The sequence below is a fragment of the Trachypithecus francoisi genome, unplaced genomic scaffold, assembly GCF_009764315.1.
Source record: "Trachypithecus francoisi isolate TF-2019V2 unplaced genomic scaffold, Tfra_2.0 Lachesis_group11, whole genome shotgun sequence".
In the NCBI taxonomy this organism is placed as follows: Eukaryota; Metazoa; Chordata; class Mammalia; order Primates; family Cercopithecidae; genus Trachypithecus; species Trachypithecus francoisi.
This window is the reverse complement of record NW_022681456.1, coordinates 76,966,113-76,986,770: the sequence shown is the minus strand read 5'-3', so window position 1 is coordinate 76,986,770 and position 20,658 is coordinate 76,966,113. Positions and strand designations below refer to the sequence as shown.

Sequence of the window (20,658 nt, the reverse complement as noted above, 5' to 3'; positions counted from 1 at the left end):
CTTCAAACTCAAGTCACACAGTGGCTGAGCCACTCTCCAAATTCTATCATTATTTTTTTGGAGGAACAGAGTAGCCAACCGTAATTATTAATTTTGGAGGCAATTCTTCCCAATGCAAGAAAAATTTAATACTTTACTGCTTCGCAGCTAAATTAGAAACCTATCACATACTAACACATGTAGTCTTCCCTGATAACTCTGTTTAAAATAATCTGTGAGGTGCTAATTTTATCACATAATGATTAAAAGCAAAATCCTCTTCCTGCCCCTAAAAAGTGAAACATTAAGTTAGCTGGGTGCAGTGGCTCATGCCTATAATTCTGGCACTTTGTGAGGCCAAGACAGGTGGATCACTTGAGCCCAGGAGTTCGAGAACAGCCTGGGTGACATGGCAAAATCCCATCTCTACTAAAAACACAAAAATTAGCCTGGCATAGTGGTGTGTGCCTGTAAGCCCAGCTACTTGGGAGGCTGAGGCATGAGAATCACTTGAACATGGAAGGCGGAGGTTGTAGTGAGCCGAGATCGCACCACTGCACTCCAGCTAGAGTGAGACTCCATCTCAAAAAAAAAGAAAAATGGCCAGGCATGGTGGCTCATGCCTGTAATCCTAGCACTTTGTGGGGCCGAGGCGGGTGGATCACCTGAGGTCAAGAGTTCGAAGCCGGGCGCGGTGGCTCATGCCTGTAATCCCAGTACTTTGGGAGGCCGAGGTGGGCAGATCACTTGAGGTCAGGAGCTCCAAACTAGCCTGACCAACATGGTGAAACCCCGTTTCTACTAAAAATACAAAATTAGCCGGGCATGCATGCCTATAATCTCAGCTACTTGGGAGGCTGAGGCAGGAGAATCGCTTGAACCCGGGAGGCGGAAGTTGCAGTAAGCCAAGATTGCGCCATTGCACTCAAGCCTGGGCAACAGAGCAAAAAACTCCATTTCAAAAAAAAAAAAAAAAGTAAAACATTAGCAGGAAAGAAAAAAGCCTGTATTTTTAGGATATCCAAAAATGTTGAGTCATTTTTCTTAGTGGGCAGGATTTAATCTTAAAGAAAATTCACAAGGGAAAAAAAAAAGGAAGGGAAATAAAAAGACTCATATAAGCAGCCATTCTCCTAGAGAAGCTAGGAGTGAGCAGAGAAACTGATATTTCAACACAACTAGTATCCAGTTCTTTCAGGCTCTGTGGAAGGCTCCAGCTGGGTAGCCTTTCAGGCATCAAATGTGTATACACCTATGTATGCATACAGTTTCCATTAGAGGTGTGTATGTGTAGGTGTACATGTGTGTATTACGCAGGTTCACAATTGGGGTACAGAGTACAGGCGAGAAAACTCTGCCTACATAATCTGAACAAACTAGATATTCATGACAAGTCCACTTGTGAAATGTATTACTAATAACATTAGAAAAGAAGCTACAGAGGAAGGGCTCTCACCTTGGCTCTTTTCCTGGCATGACCATGGTTAGATGTCCGCCTCTGTTAGAAGGGAATTGGAAAATATTAAAGGTGGAAGAAAATCAACATGTAAGTTAAAAACAACACATATTTAGAAAGAAAAAGCACTAACTGTAAAAACCATTACAACAACAGCCAAACCATGACGAGGACTAATTGATGTGAGTTTCTCCCTACAACCTACAACTCTAGCAACTGTGACAGGAAAGGGACTACAGGCCATCTACAGTCAAATCACCATTCACCATTAAGTAAGAGAATCAGAAGATGGTCAGATGTGGTGGCTCATGCCTGTAATCCCAGCACTTCAGGAGGCCGAGGCAGGCGGATCCCTTGAGCTCAGGAGTTTGAGACCAGCCTGGGCAACAAGGCGAAATCCCATCTCTACAAAAAAAGAAAAGAAAAAAGAAAGAAAAAAAGAAAAAGAAAAAGAAAAAAATTATCCATGTGTGGTGGCATGCACCTGTAGTCCCAGGTACCTGGGAGGCTGAGGTGGCAGGATGGCTTAAGCCTGGGAAGCGGAGGTTGCAGTGAGCCGAGATCATGCTACTGCACTCCAGCCTGGGTGACAAGAGCCAGACCCTATCTCAAAAACAAAACAAAACAAAAACCATTAAAAAAAAAAAGGGTTGGAAGACACTGATTTTGTTGGCCTATTTCACAGACTGACAAAAGCTACTTTTGGACAAACCATGGTATCCTGTCCTATTTAGGATACTTCTGGAAATGTCACTACCACAGCATGAAAGAGTGTTTTTTTCCCCCAAGCCTGTTCACAGAAGCCTATTTAACCCATAATGTATATGAAATATGGCCCCTAACCATCACTTATAACATCTTTATAGGACAACACACACATTCATTGTTCCAACTTAGGATACCCAAAATATCTGTTCCTATAGCTGCAAAAATGGAATGAAGAGTCTTCTTCCCAAATGCCTCCTTCCCTGAGTATCAGGATACAAAGAAGGGAGCATAAAAGACAGGGATAAGACCTTCAGAGCAAAGGGGACAGAGTGGATAAGAGGCAGGACAGAAACTGAGGATGATAAAGAATGAAGGCATAAGGTGGGATGAGGAAGGAACAGCCAATTAATAAGATTTGTAAACATCTGAGAAGTCAAAATGGGGGCTTTTGGGAAGAGGTTGGGTAGGGTTATATATGGGGATGAGGCACTTAGGAGTTCTGAGATGTTTGGAATGGAACTCCAATGGGACGTAGAGGGAACTGAGGCAGGAGGATAGGGGAGGGGAAACAAGTCAGAGACAGAGTACCAGCATGGCCTTGGGTGGGTGAGGATTTCTCTTTTCTTGGTCTTCTTCACTAGTTAGCAAATAACATGGCCACAATGCAAAATGGAGAACTGAGAAGGTGGATGGAAAGAATAAGAAATGATGGTGGATCTGGCTCAGTGGTAAGATCTGTTGCAGTAAGGGAAGATTCATAGTCCAGAAGTATGAAGCAGTATTTGTCACTACTTTTTCAAATAGGCAATACATACACATGGCACAAACATTCAAAAGGCACAATGGGAGTATATATAGAACAGTAAGTCTCCTTTAACAATTGTAGCTGGGACAATTGTAATTGTCCCCCAGATACTTGGTTCTCTCCTAAATGGTCAACCAGTATTGAAGTTCTTTTGGATATATCCAGGAATATTTTATGCATATATAAGCTTAGTATATGTGTACACACAGGTTTTTAAAAAATCAAATATATTGGCTGGGGGCAGTGGCTCACGCAGCACTTTGGGAGGCCGAGGTGGGCAATCACCTGAAGTCAGGAGTTCAAGGCCAGCCTGGCCAACATGGCGAAACCCTGTCTCTACTAAAAAAATACCAAAATTAGCCAGGCGTGGTGGTGGGCACCTGTAATCCCAGCTACTTGGGAGGCTGAGGCAGGAGAATTGCTTGAACTTGGGAGGCAGAGTTGCAGTGAGCTGAGATTGCACCACTGCACTCCAGCCCGAGCGACAGAGAAAGGCTCCGTTTCAAAAAAATAAAAATAAAAATAAATACATTGTACATACTACTGTGAGCCTTGCTTTTAAACTTTTTTTCATGAGTATCATTCTATAGAAGATCTACCCCATTTTTAATGGCTACATAGTATTCCACTGTGTAGCTATACCATAACTTATTTTACCAGTCTCTAATGTTTCACCATTTAGGATGTTTCTGACCTTTTGTTAGTATAAACAACGACCATATCATTGAATACATACGTAAATATAGTATATCTGTAGTCCATTTAAAAGTTTTTTATAAAGAATTCCTAAATTGCCCCTCAAAGTGGTTGTACCAATTTAGACTGTTACCAACAATATATGAATGAATTTGCTTATTTCCCAGAACAGATAGTTTCAACAGCCAAACATATATTAAAAGCCTAATATACACTGTGTTATCATGCTAGCTACTGGAGGATATGGAGATAAAAGGCACAAACCTTGTCAAAAAGGAACTCATAATCCTGTTGGAGAAGACAGACAAACAGACAATTACAATACAGTACATTAAGTGTACTAGAGAGGTACTCATGGAGTGCTACAGGAGCACACAGCAGAAGCATCTGACTCAGACCTAGCAACCCATAGATTCACACATTTATAGATGTTGAATGCCTGCTATATGCCTGTGTTGGCCTTAGAGATACAATGGTGAGCCAAAACTGACCTAATCCTGGGCCTCGTAGTGCTTATAGTTCTGTAAGGAAGACAGACATTGATCAAAGAATTATACTATATAGACCTACAATAGGTTTTCAAAGGCTTCCTAGAGAAAGACATCATCTGGATTGAGTTTTGAAGGATAAATAGGCATTAGACAGATGTTGGTAGGGGTAGGAATTGGAGGTCAGGATAAGAATATTAAGGTGGGCATTCTAGGCAAAGCATGCTTTTCCCAAACTTTCAGCTCCTATTTATAACAGGGACCAAGGAATCAGATAATGCTGATGCACTGGATGTCAGAGGTGATGGCTGATAGGCAAGAGACTAGGTCACAATATACCATGCTGAGAAACAATGGACTTGGCTTAAGGCAGTAAGACACATAGAATGTTTAAAGAGAGTTAACACAGGCAGTTCTTTATTTCACAACCACCTTTCTAAAACAATATGGTACACTTATCAAAAGGGATTACAAGTTTAAAGGCAGAAAGCCCAACTAAGAGGGCTTACCAAGTTGGCTTTTTTTTTTTTTTTTGAGATGGAGTCTCGCTCTGTTGCCAGGCTGGAGTGCAGTGGTGCGATCTTGGCTCGCTGCAACCTCCACCTCCTGGGTTCAAGCGATTCTCCTGCCTCAGCCTCCTGAGTAGCTGGGACTACAGGCACGCATCACCATACCCAGCTAATTTTTTTGTATTTTTAGTAGAGACGGGATTTCACCATGTTGGCCAGGATGGTCTCGATCTCTTGACCTTGTGATCCACTCACCTCAGCCTCCCGAAGTGCTGGGATTACAGGCATGAGCCATTGTGCCTGGCCTCCAAGTTGGCTACAGGATATTCCTGGCTGGGCTCGGGTAATCCCAGCACTTTAGGAGGCTGAGGATGGGTGGATCACCTGAGGTCAGGATATTGAGACCAGCCTGGCTGACATGGTGAAACCCCATCTCTACTAAAAATACAAAAATTAGCCAGGCATGGTGGCACGCACCTGTAGTCCCAGCTACTTGGGAGGCTGAGGCAAGAGAATCACTTGAACCTGGGAGGCAGAGGTTGCAGTGAGCCAAGATCACGCCACTATGCTCCAGCCTGGGTGACAGAGCGAGACTCCATTTCAAAAAAAAAAAAAAAAAAAAAAAAAAAGGACACAGGACCTAAGTTCAGTATGTGTTGAGGACTTGCCCATTCTAAACAGAATCTCAGAACCTGCATTTTATAGCATTGTTTCCATGCAAAAGATGTTCTCTGAGTTTCACTTGCTGATCCCAAGGATATATCTCATACATTATATATCAAGAACGTCCCTTTTCCCCAAGCTTTTCAGCTCCAATTCGTAACAGGGACTTCTTTGAAAGGACCACTTAGGTTCTCAGGGAGACTTCCAGGGTGTAAAACCAGGGAAGACTAGAGGAGAAGCAGAAATGCTTTTTCTTTTCTTTTTTTTTTTTTTTTTTTTTGAGATGGGGTCTTGCTCTGTCACCCAGGCTGGAGTGCAGTGGTGCAATTTTAGGCCACTGCAACCTCCACCTCCCAGGGGTTCAAGTGATTCTCCTGCCTTAGCTTCCTAAGTAGCTGGGATTACAGGCATGCGCCACCAGGCCCAGCTAATTTTTGCATTTTTAGTAGAGATGGGGGTTTCGCCATGTTGGCCAGGCTGGTCTCGAACTCCTGACCTCAAGTGATCGGCCAGGCTGGTCTCGAACTCCTGACCTCAAGTGATCCACCAGGCTGATCTTGAACTCCTGACCTCAAGTGATCCACCTGGGTCTCCCAAAGTGCTGGGATTATAGGCATGAGCCACTGCACCTGGCCATGCTCTTTTTTTTTTTTTTTTGAGGCAGGGTCTTACTCTGTCACCCAGGCTGGAGTGCAGTGGTACAATCTTGACTCACTGTAACCTCCACCTCCCGGGTTCAAGCAATTCTCCTGCTTTAGCCTCCCAAGTAGCTGGGATTACAGGGACATGCCACATGCCCAGCTCAGAAGCAGAATTTTTAGTGCTAATGAAGGTGTAAGTGGTATGTTGGGAAATGGATAGAGAGTAGAACGCTCCTTTTTTTTTTTTTTTTTTTTTTTTTTCTGAGACGGAGTCTCGCTCTGTCGCCCAAGCTGGAGTGCAGTGGCCGGATCTCAGCTCACTGCAAGCTCCGCCTCCCGGGTTCACGCCATTCTCGTGCCTCAGCCTCCCGAGTAGCTGGGACTACAGGCGCCCGCCACCTCGCCCAGCTAGTTTTTTGTACTTTTTAGTAGAGACGGGGTTTCACCATGTTAGCCAGGATGGTCTCGATCTCCTGACCTTGTGATCCGCCCGCCTCGGCCTCCCAAAGTGCTGGGATTACAGGCAGTAGAATGCTTCTTAAGGTACTCTTCCATAGGATCCAGGGAGGCTGACAAGACTGCATTTTGCAAAAGGAACACGAGCTCCAGTAGATGGCAGCAGTAGCTCCACCTGCTCTATCAGCAGCAAAAGGAGTCAAGTCAGAGAGGAGGCAGGTCCCCTTCCAAACCCTAACACGTTGTATTTGTATTTCCAGGTGAAGACTTTTTTTTTTTTCCTTTTGGGTGTGGGTAGGGTGGGGTGGGGTGGGACGGAGTCTCACTCTGTCACCGAGGCTGGAGTGCAGTGGAGTGATCTTGGCTGTGACCTCCACCTCCTGGGTTCAAGCAATTCTCCTGCCTCAGCCTCCCGAGTAGCTGGGACTACAGGTACACGCCACCATGCTCGGCTAATTTTTTGTATTTTTAGTAGAGACAGGATTTCACCATGTTGGCCAGGCTGATCTCGAACTCCTGACCTCAAATGATCTGCCCACCTTGGCCTCCCAAAGTGCTGGGATTACAGGCACGAGCCACTGCGCCTGGCCTGAAGACATTTTTAAACTAAGTGAGTGTCCATAAAGCATATAAAACCTATAGATGGGGCCAGGTGCAGTAGCTCACGCCTGCAATCCCAGCACTTTGGGAGGCCAAGGCAGGCAGATCACCTGAGGTCAGGAGTTCAAGACCAGCCTGGCCAACATGGTGAAACCCCACCTCTACTAAAAATACAAAAAGTTAGCCGGGCATGGTCGTGAGTGCCTGTAATCCCAACTACCCTGGAGGCTGAGGCAGGAGAATTGCTTGAACTCAGGAGGCGGAGGTTGCAGTGAGCCAAGATTGTGCCATCGCACTCCAGCTTGGGCAACAAGAGTGAAACTCAGCCTCAAAAAAAAAAAGAAACAAAAAACCTATAGATGTCCCTTCTTTTCTGCCTAGCTTCAAGTACACAAAACAGAAATTCAGAACACCATTTATAATTGTGTCCTAAGAATAGAATAACTTAGACCCAAAAGTTCATTTAATTATTATCTTTCATGTAACATGACAGTACATAATGAAACATTCATCACTTATCTGTACCGAATATTTAAAATTCATTATTTGTATCAGTGGAGGCTGGAAGTACAGCTGGAACAGTGGCAGACTGTCTCCACAAACTCTGGTAGAATTGGTAGGGAATGACAACTCACATGTAATAATGGAAAGAAAAACAGCCAGAGCAGAGACTGGTGAATTGTAAGAGGAAAAACAGTAGAAAAGCAGGCAGCTAGAGAACAAAATATCTCAGAGAGCTGTCTAATTTTAAGTCATTCCTTTATATTATTGCTGTTTTAATCTTTAAAGAGGACAAGCCTTATGTGAATTGAATTGTCTAGAAAAATTATGCTTCAAGTTTCCAGATCCTCTAAAATGTTGTTGTTCCTGTGCTTTAATCTAACTTCTTGCTAGTGTTAATTGTCTCTTGACTTATAATAAAATCAGTTTTCACCCCTGGGCACGAAGGAAAGGATTTATTGGGCTTGGGTAACAGAAGAAACCAGCAGTGACCACAGAGGAAGGGCTCTAACAAGTAGATGAGAGGAGGCTCAGAGTTTGGGCGGGCCAGGCAGAAATCAAAGAAGAACCCCGTGAGGAAGTTTGGCTAACTATCTACTACTATCATTTCTGTACTACAGTATGAATTTGGATGAAAAACAACATGGCAAACAAAGAGTGAAATTCCTTTTACTCACATTTACCAAGTGGCAAGCTCAGAGGCTATTTCTGACCCAGAAAAATGCTGACTGCTTTAACACAACCAGGATATGAATTTAACACTGTGTGTAAAGCCAGGAAGCTCAAGTTTTAAGAGTTTATTGTATGAGTCATTTTATGACTTGTTAAATATGTATTTGTATACAGTTTATTTTTTGGTAACAAAAAAAGTCAAAATGCAGCAAGAACCAGTGAACTCAGGCCCAAATAGATTAGGAATTTTACTGTCCTTTTTAGACTTCATTGTGGACTACATGACAAAAATGGAAGATTTTATTTTGAGAGCTGAAGCTGGAGTTTTTAAAGAGAATCAAGTGTTTTTAAAAGTGACTGATTCTTACACATTTCCACTTCTATTCAGATATAAAGAATGTTGGCCGGGCACAGTGGCTCACACCTACAAAAATCCCAGCAGTCTGAGAGGCAAAGACAGGAGAATCATTTGAGGCCAAGAGTTTGAGACCAGCCTGGGCAACATAGAGAGACCCTGTCTCTACAAAAAAAAATTTTTATATTAGCTGGATGTGGTTGCACATGCCTGTAGTCCCAGCTACTTGGGAGGCTGAGGTAGGAGGATCTCTTGAGTGCAGGAGTTTGAGGTTGCAGTGAGCCCTAATTGTGCCACTGCACTCCAGGCTGGGTAACAGAGCTGGGTAACCCTGTCTCTAAAGGAAAAAAAAAAAAAGTGTACATATAATGCACTTCCAATCTTTACCTGTGTCTCCTGACGCAAACTGGTATCTTCACATTCTTTCTCAATTTCTTCCTTACTTGGAGTCTTAGATATAAACTTGTTTTTGTTTACAGATTCTTCCACCAGTTTTTTTTCTGATTCTTTCATTATTTCCAGGGTCTCTTGAGTAGTGTTACTGTTAGACATGTTCTTCAATAGAATACAGTGGCCTCTATGGACTCCTAAAGAAACATCAAATGCATTAAGCATGAGGTATGTATCCATACTTAACAAATACACAGGACTTATATTTCACATGGGTACATTTTTTTCCAGCAGCCTTCCTATAACCCAGAAAACAGTTATTTAATAAATGCTGTCTCTGGGTTCATTTCTTTTAAAAACAAAACAAAACAAAACAAAAAAACCTTTATTGAGGTAAAATTGACATAAACTGCATATATTTAAAATGTATAATTTTATATTATGACACATGCATTCACCTGTAAAACCATCACCCCAATCAAGACAGTGAGCACATTCATCATGCCCCAAAGGTTCCTCATGTCCCTTTGTAATCTCTTCCTCCCTTCCCACTAACCCAAGCCAACTACTGATCTGTTCTGACACTACAGATTAGTCTGCATTTTCTAGAATTTTGTATAAATGGAATCAATCACACTGTCTGGACTCTTTTACTCAGCATAATTATTTTGAGATTCACCAGGATTCAGTTCTAAAGTAGTATGAGCCCTCTTGACACTTTATTTTCTCCCCTTGTTCCCTACAGAAATTTGCTCACATTTCTGGCTCAGTCACTTCACCCATTAGATTCTCTCCAGCAAGAAGAAAACTATAAAGCTCTATTGACTACTAGAAAGGAATATTCTTTCCCAAGGAAGAACTTTCACAGCTACCACAAACCCACAACACTGTTACCAACTTCAAGCTATTCTCCCTTCAAAAAGAAGTAAAATCAGACAAAGCTTAAATGGTTATAGAATATATAAAATCCTATAAATATATATATATATTTTTAGATGGAGTCTCACTCTGTCACCCAGGCTGGGGTGCAGTGTCACAATCATAGCTCACTGCAACCTTGAACTTCCAGGCTCAAGTAATCTTCTCACCTCTGCCTCCCAAGTAACTAGGAATACAGGCATATGCCCGGCTAAATTTTTTTTTTTTTTTTTTTTTTTGAGGCATAGTCTCGCTCTGTTCCCCAGGCTGGAGTGCAGTGACACGATCTCGGCTCACTGCAAGCTCTGCCTCCCGGGGTTCACGCCATTCTCCTGCCTCAGCCTCCTGAGTAGCTAGGACTACAGGCGCCTGCCACCATGCCCGGCTAATTTTTTTCTATTTTTTAGTAGAGATAGGGTTTCACCGTGTTAGCCAAGATGGTCTCAACCTCCTGACCTCATGATCCGCCCACTTCGGCCTCCTAAAACGCTGGGATTACAGGCTTGAGCCACTGCACCCAGCATGTCCGGCTCATTTTTAAGATTTTTTTTGGGAGAGATGGAGTCTTGGTATGTTGCCCAAATTGGTCTTGAACTCCTGGACTCAAGTGATCCTCCCACTTGGGCCTCCCAAAGTATTGGGATTAGAGGCGTGAGCCATCGCACCCAGCCTTAAATTCTTTCCTTTATCTTAAGCAAGCTGAAAAAACAAGAAGAGAAATTTGTAGACAACTCTCATTCAGAAAAATTGGGGGCCGGGCGCGGTGGCTCAAGCCTGTAATCCCAGCACTTTGGGAGGCCGAGACGGGCGGATCACGAGGTCAGGAGATCGAGACCATCCTGGCTAACACGGTGAAACCCCGTCTCTACTAAAAATACAAAAAACTAGCCGGGCGAGGTGGCGGGCGCCTGTGGTCCCAGCTACTCGGGAGGCTGAGGCAGGAGAATGGCGTGAACCCGGGAGGCGGAGCTTGCAGTGAGCTGAGATCCGGCCACTGCACTCCAGACCGGGCGACAGAGCAAGACTCCGTCTCAAAAAAAAAAAAAAAAAAAAAAAAAAAAAAAAAAAAAAAAAAAAAAAAAATTGGGTCCCTCCCTGGAGGAAGAATCTTTACTTTGCTATACACTATTTGGGTTCAGTCAATCTACTGTCTGCCAGTGATAGAGTATCTATAGTGCAGGGACGGCTGTTTCTTTATCACTTACTATCACTACCTGGGAAATCCTGTAATGAAGCCTACACAGTTCTCCAACCACACACTAAGAAACAGAAGTTGATACTCTATACACAGATTCATGTCCTCAATTGCCCAAGTCAAACACGTTTAGCTCCAACAATAGTTTGCAGAAGTTTCTCCTTATACAGGTTACTGACTGTACTTCAACCCTAAAGACTTCTTTCCCTCCTTTACTGGCAACTCTCCCAGATGTCACATCTATTCCCAGTGAAGCCTTAGAAACAGAATTAAATAAACAGACAAATGGTTAGCAATGCTTCAAGAAAACTGTCACAACAGATATTTTTCTCTCTTTTAAATCAGTTTAAAGGGTAAGACCCAAAAGTCTTTAAAGAAGCAAAGGTAGCCTCATCCTGACATAAGTTAGATGGTCTGCCAGGCTATTGCCTTGTGATTTTTTTTTTTTTTTTTTTGAGATGGGATCTCACCCTGTCACCCAGGCTGGAGTGCAGTGATGCGATCATAGCTCACTACAGCCTCAAACTCCTGGGTTCAGGGAGCAGTGGCATGTGCCTGTAGTTCTAGTTACTCAGAAGGCTGAGGGGGTTAGATCATTGTTTTGTTCACCTTGTGGTGGCTCTTCAGTAGCTGCCTGGAGACTTGGTTTACTTAGGTAAATTCTCTTTAGAGGGCCAGAGAGTCATTCACACAATTGCAAAGTCATATAGTTGACGGCCGGGCACAGTTGCTCACACTTGCAATCCCAGCACTTTGGGAGGCCGAGGTAGGTGGATCACCTGAGGTCAGGAGTTCGAGACCAGCCTGACCAATATAGTGAAACCCCCCGTCTCTACTAAAAATACAAAAATTAGCCTGGCGTGGTGGTGAGCCATTGAGTCCAGCCTTAAATTCTTTCCTTTATCTTAAGCAAGCTGGCTCAATTGCACTCAATTGCCTCCCAGCTATTTGGGAGACCGAGGCAGGAGAATCACTTGAACCTGGGAGGCGGAAGTCACAGTGAGCCGAGATCACACTACTGCACTCCAGCCTGGGTGACAGAGTAAGACTCTGGTTCAAAAAAAAAAAAAAAAGTCATATAGTTGAAAGCTGAATTTAAAGATGAAAAATATTAGAAGAAACTGGCTACAAGTATTGAAAGAAACTGATACAAACTTCCACTTTAGAATTATCTGCTTCAGTAACTAAAGGCTACTATAAAAACAGTTATAACCTACAGACCTTCATGGATCATTTGCTATACACGGGACTTTGTTTATATATGTAGTATGTATGTATGTATTACCCCCCCCCCCACAGTGGGTAAATCAAGCCTCCATTCTCTTCAGTCTGAAGTACTAGTAAAACTCAGCACACGCATTCTCCCTATCTCTTGGCTAGGAAACATTAATAAAGATCAAAATTGGGAGCTGTGTGTGTTGGCTCATGCCTGTAACCCCAACACTTTGGGAGGCTGAGCCAGCAAGACTGCTTGAGCCCAGGAGTTCAAGACAACACAGTGAGACCCTGTCTCCACAAAATAAAATTAAAAAAAAATTAGCCAGACATGGTGGTGCACACTTGTAGTCTCAGCTACTCAGGAGGCAGAGGTGGGAGGATCACTTGAGCCCAGGACATCAAGGATGCATTGAGCCATGACTGCCACTACACTCCAGCCTGGGCAACAGATTAAGATCTTGTCCCTAAATAAATAAATAAATAGTGCTGGGTGCGGTGGCTCATGCCTGTAATCTTAGCAATTCAAAAGGCTGAGGTGGGAAGGTTGCTTGAGGTCAAGAGTTTGAGACCAGCCTGGGCAACATAGTGAGACTTCCTCTCTACAAAAAAAAAAAAAAACAAAATTAGCTGGGTGCAGTGGGGTATGCCTGTTGTCCCAGCTACTTGGGAGGCTGAGGTGGGAGGATCACTTGAGCCCAGGAATTCAAGGCTGCGGTAGGCTACAACCACACCACTACACTCCAGTCCAGGTGACAAAGCAAGATCCTGTCTCTGAAAAAAAAAAAAAAATCAGGTGCAGTGGTTCATGCCTGTAATCCCAGCACTTTGGGAGGCTGAGGTGGGCAGATCACCTGAGGTTGGGAGTTTGAGACCAGCATGACCAACATGGAGAAACCCCATCTCTACTAAAAATATAAAATTAGCCAGGTGTGGTGGTGCATGCCTGTAATCCCAGCTACTCGGGAGGCTGAGGCAGGAGAATCACTTGAACCAGGAAGGTGGAGGTTGCGGTGAGCTGAGATGGTGCCATTGCAGTCCAGCCTGGGCAACAAGAGCAAAAAATCTGTCTCAAAAAAAAAAAAAAAGTCAGGCACAGTGGCTCACGCCTATAATCCCAGCACTTTGGGAGGCCAAGGAGGATGGATAACCTAAGGTCAGGAGTTAGAGACCAGCCTGACCAACATGGAGAAACTCCATCTTTACTAAAAATACAAAATTAGCCAGGCATGGTGGTGCATGCCTGCAATCCCAGCTATTCGGAAGGCTGAGGCAGGAGAATCACTTGAAACTGGGAGGTGGAGGTTGCGGTGCACTCAGATTGCGCCATTGCACTCCAGCCTGGGCAACAAGAGTAAAACTCTGTCTCAAAAAAACAAAAAATTCATTAAATAATAGTCAATACTGGAAGAGTTCTTAGATTTGACCTCCCACAATCTTCCCCTATTCCCCAAAGAAGAATTCATTTTTGTAATTTTCTGAAAGGCCTGCTAACCTCTGGGAAAACTGAAACAGGATCATTTCACTATTTATGAAATAGTCTTAATTGTATAGTTGCTCCCTATCATAAATTATGAACTGCTTCAATCTTGATCCTAAATCAGTATTAGAGACACAGAAAATTAAGTTTACATCTTTTATCACATGATAGGCCTTTAGTATTTTTCTCTTCTCCAAGCTTAAATAGCCTCAAATTTCTTTGTCAGAAAGAGAAGGTGATATAAAAAATTATAAAGCAGTTTTTATTTGTTTTTTGGTTTTGTTTTTGAGACAGGGTCTCACTTTGTCACCCAGGCTGCAGTGGCATGATCATGGCCCGACCTCGACCTCCCTGGGCTCAGGTGATCCTCCTATCTCAGCCTCCCAAGTAGCTGGGACTACAGGTATGTGCCACCATGCCTGGCTAATTTTTCTATTTCTTTTCTTTTTTTCTTTTTTTGAGATGGAGTCTTGCTCTGTCACTTAGGTTGGAATGCAGTGGCGATCTCACTCACTGCAACTTCTGCCTCCCAGTTTCAAGTGATTCTCCTGCCTCATCCTCCCAAGTAGCTGGGATTACATGTGCCTGCTTCCACATCCAGCTAATTTTTATATTTTTAGTAGAGACGGGGTTTCACCATGTTGGCCAGGCTGGTCTCGAACTCATGACCTCAGGTGATCCACCCACTTCAGCCTCCCAGAGTGCTGGGATTACAGGTGTGAGCCACTGCACCCAGCCTGATTTTTCTATTACTTTTAGAGGTAGGGTTTTGCCATGTTGCCCAGGCTGGTCTCAAACTCCTGAGCTCAAGTGATCCACCTGCCTTGGCCTCCCAAAGTGCTAGGATTACAGACCTGAGCCACCATGCAAGGCACAGCAGTGGTTTGTTTCTTTTTCAAGGATGGGCCTTAATTACCAAATGGGTATATTTCGTCAAATCAAAATGACAACTTTGTAGCTCTCCTTCACATGTGGGTCAGGAAAAGATCAACTATCTGGATACCTGGAATAATTTCAGTGTACAAGCACTGTTTCTCAGCCAAAACACTATGAACGCAAACAAAAAATGATCTTTCATCTGCAGAATATGGTCACATATTCAACCTCAAGTTTTACGGAGACACATGGCTTCCTTCATTCATTGGAGAAACAGGAAGACTTGAGCTTTAGGTTCTTATAGCTACCCATAAAACAGACTGATTTAACTACCCACTTTTAAGAATTTAGTCAGTTGGCTGGGTACGTTGGCTCATGCCTACAATCAGAGCACTTTCAGAGGCCAAGGCAGGTGAACTGCTCAAGCTTAGGAGTACAAGACCAGCCTGGGCAACATGGCAAACCCCATCTCTACCAAAAATACAAAAATTAGCAGGGCATGGTGGCACACGCCTGGGGTCCTAGCTACTTAGTTGAGCCTGGGAGGCAGAGGTTGCAGTGAGCCGAGATCGCTCCACTGTACTGCAGCCTGCGCAACAGAGTGAGACCTGTCTCAAAAAAAATTTAGTCAGTCATTCTACTGAGACCACCGGCCTCTTGAAGAGCTGTATAAAACAAAGTAATTCTTACACTGAGACAAATGAAGCAGCAGAGGAAAGCGCACCTCCCCAGATTTCCCTGTTCTTCCACATTCATTGATCTAACCCAGATTTCTGTTGGCACTTGCCTTCCCCTGAGAATACATGATCAGGGAAGGAGATCTTATCCCCAATCCCTGGGAGATGGATATTAATTAGTTAAACCAATTGTGGTAATTCTGTTTCCTTTTTGTGACTGGTTTTAGAAGGGACAAGTGAGACACCAAGGGACTTTATTGGATGGAAAAGGTTTCCTACTTTATTTAAAAAAATTTTAAAGCCTCTGGAAGAAATAGGTATCTTCTACCAAAGGTGATCTTCTATGCAGATGATACCTGGACTGTGGCAGCACCCTGCCAACACATGGAGGATGGGGAAGCAGAGAAAATAAGCCTGCAGCCATCATTTTTTTTTTTTTTTTGAGATGGAGTCTTACTGTATCATCCAGGTTAGAGTACAGTGGTGAGATCTTGGCTTACTGCAACCCCCAACTCCCAGGTTCAAGTGATTCTCCTGCCTCAGCCTCCTTAGTAGCTAGGATTACAGGCATGCACCGCCATGCCTAGCTATTTTTTTTTTTTTTTCACACGGAGTCTCACTCTGTCACCCAGGCTGGAGTGCAATGGTGTGATCTTGGCTCACTGCAACCTCTGCCTGCTGGGTTCAAGCGATTCTACTACAGCCTCCTGAGTAGGTGGGATTATAGGCATGTGCCATCACATTTGGCTAATTTCTATATTTTTGGTAGAGATGGGGTTTCTCCATGTTGGCCAGGCTGGTCGTGAACTCCTGACCTCAGGTAATCCACCCACCTTGGTCTCCCAAAGTGCAGGGATTACAGGCGTGAGACATCGCACCTGGCCTAATTTTTGTATTTTTGTAAAGATGGGGTTTTGCCATGTTGGCCAGCCTGGTCTCAACTTCCTGACCTCAGGTGATCTGCCTGCCTCAGCCTACGAAAGCAACTGGAATAAAAGCATGAGCCACCTCGCCCAGGCTTTTTGTTTTTGTTTCTTGAGACAGAGTCTCAGTCTGTCACCTAGGCTGGAGTGCAGTGGCATGATCACAGCTCACTAAGGCCTCAACCTCTGGGGCTCAGGTGATCCTTCTACCTCAGCCTCCTGAGTAGCTGGGATTACAGGCACCCATCACCAAGAATGGCTAATTTTTGTATTTGTAATAGAGATAGGGTTTTGCCGTGTCGCCCAGGCTGGTCTCAAACTCCTGGGCTCAAGCAATCCACCCGCCTTGGCCTCCCAAAGTGCTAGGATAACAGATGTGAGCCACCATGCCTGGCTGGAGCCTGCATCCTTGATGCTATGATTAGACAATAATTAGTCAGTCTGGACCCTCCCTATCTCTGGACTTCCTGATATTTGAAGAAATCCTCTTACCATTTAAGCTACTCTGAGTTGAGTTTATTATGTCAGAATCCTGGGAGATAGCAAAAAAAAAAAAAAAAAAAAAAAGGTGGGGGGGATATTAAAAGAAGAACAGGCCAGGCCAGGTGGCTCACGCCTGTAATCCCAGCACTTTGGGAAGACGAGACAGGCGGATCATGAGGTCAGGAGTTTGAGACCAGCCTGGCCAACACAGTGAAACCTCATCTCTACTAAAAGTACAAAAATTAGCCAGGCATGGTGGTGCGTGCCTGTAGTCCCAGCTTCTCAGGAGGCTGAGGCAGGAGAATCACTTGAACCCAGGAGGAGGAGGTTGTGGTGAGCTGAGATCATGCCACTGCACTCCAGCCTGGGCAAAAGAGTGAAACTCCATCTCAAAAAAAATAAATAAATAAAGAACTGACAGGGAGACAGGCAATAATAATAATAATCAGCTGAAACTTTTGAGTGCTCACATTGTGCCAGGCACTATCCTAAAATATTTTATATATCTCATTTAATCTTACAATGATCCTATTACATATTTATTCTTACTATCATCACCATTTTACAGACAAGTAAACTGAGGCACAGAGAAGTTAAACAGTTTGCTTAAAAGGGCATACAACTGGCATATGGCACAGCCAGGACTCAAAGCCAGAAAATCTGGCTCTGGGACTTGCTTTCTTAAACTTTATACAATACTGCCTCTAACTAAGGGGAGAAATAGTCAAAGACCAGAAAGGAAAGTCTACCAAAAACACAAAGGAATCATGGAATCTCATAACTCTAGGGGTACTTAGAAGCTTTTTCATTCTGCTCCATTTTTCTTTTTCTTCTCTTCTTCTTTTTTTTTTTTTTTTTTCTCTGAGACTGAGTTTTGCTCTGTTGCCCAGGCTAGAGTGCAGTAGCATGATCTCGGCAACCTCCGCCTCCCGGGTTCAAGCAATTTCCGTCTAATTTTTGTACTTTACTGTAGAGAAGGGGTTTCACCATGTTGGCCAGGCTGGTCTCGAACTCCTGACCTCAACTAATCTGCCCACCTCAGCCTCCCAAAGTGCTAGGATTACAGGTGTGAGTCACTGTGCCCAGCCTTAGCTCTATTTTTCTACATACATAGTCTTTCATAACTAGGTTATTGACTCATTAGTAACTCTGAAAAATGTCCCTGCTTGTATATCTCTTAGTGAAGGGAAAGTCTTCACCTCCAGAAAGAAACCACTTCTTTCTGGAACACTTTCCTTTTAAAGAGGCAAAATTTACGTCTTTGGTACTTTCTCCCACTGGCCCCTGTTTAGCCTTCTGTGCGAGTCATAAAGATTCCATATCAGCTCTTTACAAAAGAAAACTTCACCTTATTTCCTTCTCTAAACATTCCCAGCTTCAAGTCAGGCTTTCAAATCACATGGCTTTAAGTCTCCTTACCATTTTCTTCTAGGATAAAAGAAACTGCCCTGAAAGTAGGCAGAGGCTAGTAATGAAGGGTCAGACTGTTACTAAACCAGAGTTAAGATCCACTGGAAGATAAACTAAGCATAAAACTGTATTTCTTAGGCTGAGGCTCTTTTGCTTTCCAAAATAACCTTTAATTAATGTAATTTCCAGTCCTTTCAGCCAATGCAGAAGGTTGTCGTTACTCTTGGGGCATAAAGATTCCCGGAAATAATTTTTTCCAGGCCAAAACAAAAGCAAAAGTAAGCAATGAACTTTAAAAAGCCTTAGGCTGGGTGTAGTGGCTCATGCCTGCATTCCCACCACTTTGGGAGGTGGGATCACTGAGGTCAGGAGTTCGAGACCAACCTGACTAACATGGTGAAACCCCATTTCTACTAAAAATAGAAAAAATTAGCTGGGCGTGGTGGCGCATGCCTGTTAATCCCAGCTACTCGGAAGGCTCACTTGAACCCAGAGGTGGAGGTTGCAGTGAGCCAAGATTGCGCCACTGCACTCCAGCTTGGGCAACAAGATTGAAACTCTGTCTCAAAAAAAAAAAAAAAAAGCCTTAAACAGCTAAAATAAAGCCAGTAGTATCTTAAAAGGTAGAGAAGTAATTCCATTCTTAATAGTTTATTTGGTATAGAGAATAAATTAAGGGTTTGGGAGGTTTTTGGTGGGAGAAGAAAGGAATTATTTCATATGCAACGGTGACTAGAACAAAGCAGACATTAGGCTCCCAGGAGGGCCTAGATGTGTGCTTCCCTACAATCTATTTGTGTACAGTGTACATTTCATCCAGCCAAATAGCACAATTTCAAAGGCAGGATGTCTCCTGAAGATACTCAGTAGCTCAAAGCTGCACACAGGGGACTGTGAGATGTCAAGGGGACAAGTGGGGGAGTGAAGAAATAAGATAATACAGGGGAAGATTATTGGAAGCCAAGATTCAGCTATTTTTTTCAGGGAGAATAGTGCATATTCCCTATCATTTTTTTTTTACTGCTAAGATAGGTACCTTCCATAACAGAGTGAGATTATATATCTTTCCATCAATTTATAAACAACTTTCTAGGCATTGAGCCAAAAGGTATATGTTATATAGGTGACATTCAGAGACAGAAGGATAATTTCATTTTCTCCCTTTTAATCTATGGCCAAGTAGGGAGAATGCAAGCAAGACAAAGATATCTAGGTGCTAAAAATTCTGGTCTACCCTGTGGCAAATTCCTTGGAAGCTTTCCAATCCTGTACTAATTTGTGTATCAATTTTAAGTTACTCTCAATTGATAAATTTAAAAAAAATGTTTAAAATCTAGGGGCTCAAGAGAATAAACACATGTAATATTATTTAATAATAAAAAACACTGAACTACAGGCTGAGCATCCCTAATGAGAAAATCTGAAATCTGAAAGAGTCCAAAATCCAAAGCTTTTTGAGCATGAGTATGATGCTCAAAGGATGTACATAGGAATATTTCCAATTTGGGGTTTTTGAATTATGGATGCTCAACCATAATATGCCCCCCCAAAAAAAAAAAAAAAAATTCCAAAATCCAAAAAATCTGAAATCTGAAATACAGGAAGTCCCAAGCACTTTGGATAAAGGTCGCTCAACCTATACTGTACATACTGAGACACACAAAAACATGGATAGGGCTGGGCACAGTGGCTCATACCTGTAATCCCAGTACTTTGGGAGGCCAAGGCCGGTGGATCACCTGAGGTTAGGAGTTCGAGACCAGCCTTACCAACATGGTGAAACCCCCATCTCTACTAAAAATGCAAAAATTAGCCGGGTGTGGTGGTGGCATGCCTGTAACATCAGCTACTCGGGAGGCTGAGGCAGGAAAATCGCCTGAACCAGGGAGGCAGAGGTTGCAGTGGGCCAAGATCGGGCCATTGCACTCCAGGCTGGGCAACAAGAGTGAAACTCCGTCTTGGAAAACAAAACAAAAACATGGATGGATCTCAAAACTACTATGATAAATTAAAGAAAGTAGACTCTCCTCCCCACCCCGCCACCACAAGAACACATACTATATATGTCTATTTATATGAAGCTCAAGAACAAGCAAAACTAATCTACAGTGATCACAATCAGAAAATGATTGCTCAGGACTTGGGGGGGTAAATATTGACTGGAAAGAGAAAGAAGGGACCCTCCAGGACTGATGGAAATATTCAATTTTATTTGATGCAGTGGTTACATGGCTGAATACAATTGTCAAAACTCATTAACTAGGCCAGGCGCCGTGGCTCACGCCTGTAATCCCAGCACTCTGGGAGGCCAAGGTGGGTGGATCACGAGGTCAGGAGTTCGAGACCAACCTGGCCAATATGGTGAAACCCCGTCTCTACTAAAAAATACAAAAATTAGCCGGGCGTGGTGGCGCTCGCCTGTAGTCCCAGCTACTCAGGAGGCTGAGGCAGGAGAACTGCTTGAATCCAGGAGGCGGAGGTTGCAGTGAGCCCAGACCGCGCCACTGTACTCCAGCCTGGGCGACAGAGTGAGACTCCATCTCAAAACAAACAAACCAACCA

At 43.5% G+C, this 20,658-nt stretch overlaps 1 protein-coding gene across 20 annotated transcripts in view; it reads right to left on the bottom strand.

Moving 5' to 3' along the window:
- R3HDM2 (R3H domain containing 2) overlaps positions 1–20,658 on the bottom strand; it is a 189,561-nt gene that overhangs the window by 52,680 nt on the left and 116,223 nt on the right. For 11 of the 20 annotated variants that reach the window (XM_033221566.1, XM_033221565.1, XM_033221558.1 and 8 more), the window contains 3 exons: positions 8,917–9,116; positions 3,909–3,932; positions 1,436–1,477 (listed from right to left, as the gene is read on the bottom strand). In XM_033221566.1, coding sequence (XP_033077457.1) covers positions 1,436–1,477; positions 3,909–3,932; positions 8,917–9,081 — 231 coding nt within the window. In that variant the 5' untranslated portion in view covers positions 9,082–9,116. The remainder of the gene's footprint in view (positions 1–1,435; positions 1,478–3,908; positions 3,933–8,916; positions 9,117–20,658) is intronic. The other 9 variants (XM_033221559.1, XM_033221568.1, XM_033221562.1 and 6 more) reach the window with 1 other exon arrangement.